The 3311-nt window shown below is 55.9% G+C and overlaps 2 protein-coding genes across 4 annotated transcripts in view; one reads left to right on the top strand and one right to left on the bottom strand.

The window, feature by feature from the left end:
• ATP5PD (ATP synthase peripheral stalk subunit d) overlaps positions 1–3311 on the bottom strand; it is a 7090-nt gene that overhangs the window by 2597 nt on the left and 1182 nt on the right. Inside the window, exons 1-2 of one of the 3 annotated variants that reach the window (XM_040640252.1) lie at positions 2165–2281; positions 380–510 (exon numbers count right to left, since the gene is read on the bottom strand). In XM_040640252.1, the coding sequence (XP_040496186.1) occupies positions 380–501 (122 nt within the window). In that variant the 5' untranslated portion in view covers positions 502–510; positions 2165–2281. Of the gene's footprint in view, positions 1–379; positions 511–1928; positions 2119–2164; positions 2282–3311 lie in introns of those variants that run through there. The other 2 variants (XM_008693742.2, XM_040640253.1) reach the window with 2 other exon arrangements.
• The window catches only part of KCTD2 (potassium channel tetramerization domain containing 2), a 17614-nt gene continuing 16789 nt past the window's right edge, over positions 2487–3311 (top strand). Inside the window, exon 1 of the mRNA XM_040640251.1 lies at positions 2487–2825. Within this exon, the coding sequence (XP_040496185.1) occupies positions 2487–2825 (339 nt within the window). The remainder of the gene's footprint in view (positions 2826–3311) is intronic.

Below are 3311 nucleotides of genomic sequence, written 5' to 3'. Positions count from 1 at the left end.
AGCGAACCGACTGAGCCACCCAGGCACCCCTATGTGTGGATTTCCTTATATCAGAAGAACATCAGAAATTAAAATGTAATTCCAAATCACTGTTTGGCTTCCATATTCAGTAGTAAGTTAAGAAGGCCCCTCTCAGGGCCGCCTGGGTGGCTCAGTCGTTAAGCGTCTGCCTTCGGCTCAGGTCACGGTCCCAGCGTTCTTGGGGTCAAGCCCTGCATCGGGCTCCCCACTCAGCGGGAAGCCTGCTTCTCCCTCTCCCACTCCCCCTGCTTGTGTTCCCTCTCTCGCTGCCTCTCTCTCTGTCAAATAAAATCTTTAAAAAAAAAAAAAAAGAAAGAAAGAAAGAAAAAAAGAAGGTCCCTCTCAGAATGGTACTGACCTGGAGCTAAGTGTCTCATTCCAGGATTTCAGGGAGTTAGCAATGGCCTTCTGGTTTCGGGGTATGATCTCCCCAAAAGCTACCCAGTCAATGGCTTTTAGAGCAAGTTTCCGCCCAGCCATCTTGAGATCCTGGAAAATAAAACAGGTCAGATCAAGACAGGGCTCTTACAGAGAATCCTTTAAAGGGTACCTTAGAAACATGCAAATCTTTAAGAAATAGATCAGCATCCTGAGACCCTGATGAGTACATTTTCAACTAAAGGAAACAGGATTACTAAATAAGGATAGTTTAGCTTTTCAAATTCAAGGGATGCAACCTAGCATACAAGTACATCATTTCCCCCAAGATTGTCCCCCTCTATTCCCCAACTCCCACTCATCCTTAAAAGCCCAGTTCTCTAGTGTTTGCTTTTCATGTATGTACCTTTGGAAATATTGCTAAAGTAATACACACTGCATAAAAGTGAATCATTAAATACATTTCCACTCCGACTGCATACGTTTTATTCAGATTCTCCAATGCACAGAATCTTAACACATACACAGGTTTCAACAAAGCTTAAATAGAGCAGATCCTAGGCCAGAATTTCCTCATCTGAAAAATGGAGATAATACCAGCCCTGCTTACCTCAGAAGGCTGTCAAAAGTACCAAGTGAAACTGTGCACATCAATCTGCCCTACAGTCTTACCAAGCTTAAGGGGCTCTCCTGCACCTTCCTGTTCATGCCTGATTATCCTCTGCAGCACTACCACATATCCTGTGTATTCTAGTAATACCCTTAACAGAGGTACTCAATACACATGTGAATGTCAGAGTAGCTGGAAAGTGGTGGCAGCCATTCTCTTTTTAAACTAAGAAAATGGGAAAACAGTCAAACTAAACTTCAGTGCCAGACATTAGGAGAAAGACTGAAATGTCAAAGACCTTTGCAAACTATGGGGTGGATCACAAGGGAGGTGGAAGAATCCCCCTCAGAATCTTAAAAAGGAACTGGTCCAACACCTGCCTCTTCCTTTCCTCACTCTCAGCAATAAATAGCTTGTTTCCAGGAGTGGAGGCGATGGGCAGGTGACTTTTATTTTAAGTAATCTCTACACCCAATGTGGGTTTCAAACTTACAACCTAGAGATGAAGAGTCGCATACTCCACGGACTGAGCCAGCCAGGCACCCCTGCTTTTAAAGACTTTAAAAGACGCGAAAGAAATAAGCGCCCTTACAGCGGCTTTTCCAAGCACCAGTGCAGGTAGGCTTCATAAATGATAGGATTTCTGTCCTTTTATTTATTGCCGAATCCTCAGCGCCAGAACAACAGGTCAGGCGCATAGGAGGTGCTCGGTATCTGTTCCAAGTGTACGCGAATGCTGCACTTGAGAACCTCTGAGCGCTCCACACGCTCCAATGTTGGAACCCTCAGGATGGGACTGAGTATCCCTCGCTCAACAAGTTAACACTATCTTGGGGTAACGTTTCCCTAGCCCGCACACCGGACTGCCGAAGTCGGCCGCGCTGGGGACGGACCGAACGAAACAAGGGTGTGGAAGCACCTCGGTCAGAGGCCGCAGGGTCACAGCCGGCCCGGTGAACTCGCGCGGGGGAGGGGAGATGACCGGAGCGCAGAGCAGCGGCGGCGGCAGCAGTTACACCCGGTCCCTCTGCCAGCGGACCAACCGCGAGGCGCGGCCTCCTCGTCCGAGGTGCGACAAAGGTCCGCACGAGGTCTGGAGGGGGCAAAACAGGGAACCCCGCCGCTGTCGGACCCAACGCCCTAAACCCCACTCACCTTCACCGACCCGGGCGGCCCACAGTCCACAGCAGCAAGGAACGGAACTGGGTCACCGGAAAGCCTCCCCTAGCCAACCCCAAAGCCGAAGGGGCGGGCCTTGCTTTGCAGATCAGCCTGTAGAAATGGAAGCTGGTAACGGAAGTCCCGCCCCCAAGGGTGGGCACAGCACCTCCCCCTCAAGGGTCCCCGGGCGCTGGTTGGGGGCGCTCGCGTCCCTCTCCCCCGGCCCCACCCCCGCCGATGGGCCGGCCCGGCTCTCCCTGCCGAGAGATGGGCCGGCCCGGCGGCGCGCGGGCAGCGGCGGCGGCGGCGGCCCAAGATGGCGGAGCTGCAGCTGGACCCGGCGATAGCGGGGCTGGGAGGGGGTGGTGGGAGCGGGCTGGGCGACGGGGGCGGCCCGGGCCGTGGGCCCCCCAGCCCTCGCCCCGCCGGCCCTATGCCCCGTGGGCACGGCCGCCCGCCCGCTGCCGCCGCGCCGCCGCTGGAGCCGGGTCCCGGACCGCCAGAGCGGGCAGGGGGCGGCGGTGCGGCCCGCTGGGTCCGGCTGAACGTGGGCGGCACCTACTTCGTGACCACCAGACAGACCCTAGGCCGGGAGCCCAAGTCTTTCCTGTGTCGCCTCTGCTGCCAGGAGGACCCGGAGCTGGACTCGGACAAGGTGCGCCCCGCCCTCTGGCGCGCCCCCGGCCGTCGGACCCCCTTGTGCCTCCTAGCTTGTCCCCAGATTCCTGCGATACGCTCCTCACAGGCGGGCTTTTCGGGCCGGATCCCCCACCTTACCCCTCCCCCGTCAGGCTGGCCCCGGGGGCTGTTCTCCCCCATCCTCAGTCGCACCCCGGCTTTCTCTCTGACCCCGCCCTTCGCTCTCAGCCACTCGTTCCCCACACAGTGCCCACCCGCACCCACGAGAACCCACTCCACATCCCTTCTCCGTATTTCTCTCTACACCTTTCATACCCGCCCCTCAGATCTGCATGAGTTTTCCCCTGGCTCCTCGTCAGCCCCTCACTGCCTGTGCCAGATGCGTCCAGAACTGGGTCAGGGTGAGCGAAGGCATCTTTGTAGCTTTCTCAGACTTCCTCTCGACCCCTCTGCCAAGTTGGGTGAAAGCCTGGGTCTGACAGCTGCAGGAAGTGCTTCTCGT

This window comes from Ursus maritimus, unplaced genomic scaffold, assembly GCF_017311325.1.
Source record: "Ursus maritimus isolate PB19 unplaced genomic scaffold, ASM1731132v1 scaffold_24, whole genome shotgun sequence".
Classification (NCBI taxonomy): domain Eukaryota; kingdom Metazoa; phylum Chordata; class Mammalia; order Carnivora; family Ursidae; genus Ursus; species Ursus maritimus.
Note: the sequence above shows the minus strand (reverse complement) of the source record. Positions and strands in the feature narration are given on the sequence as shown.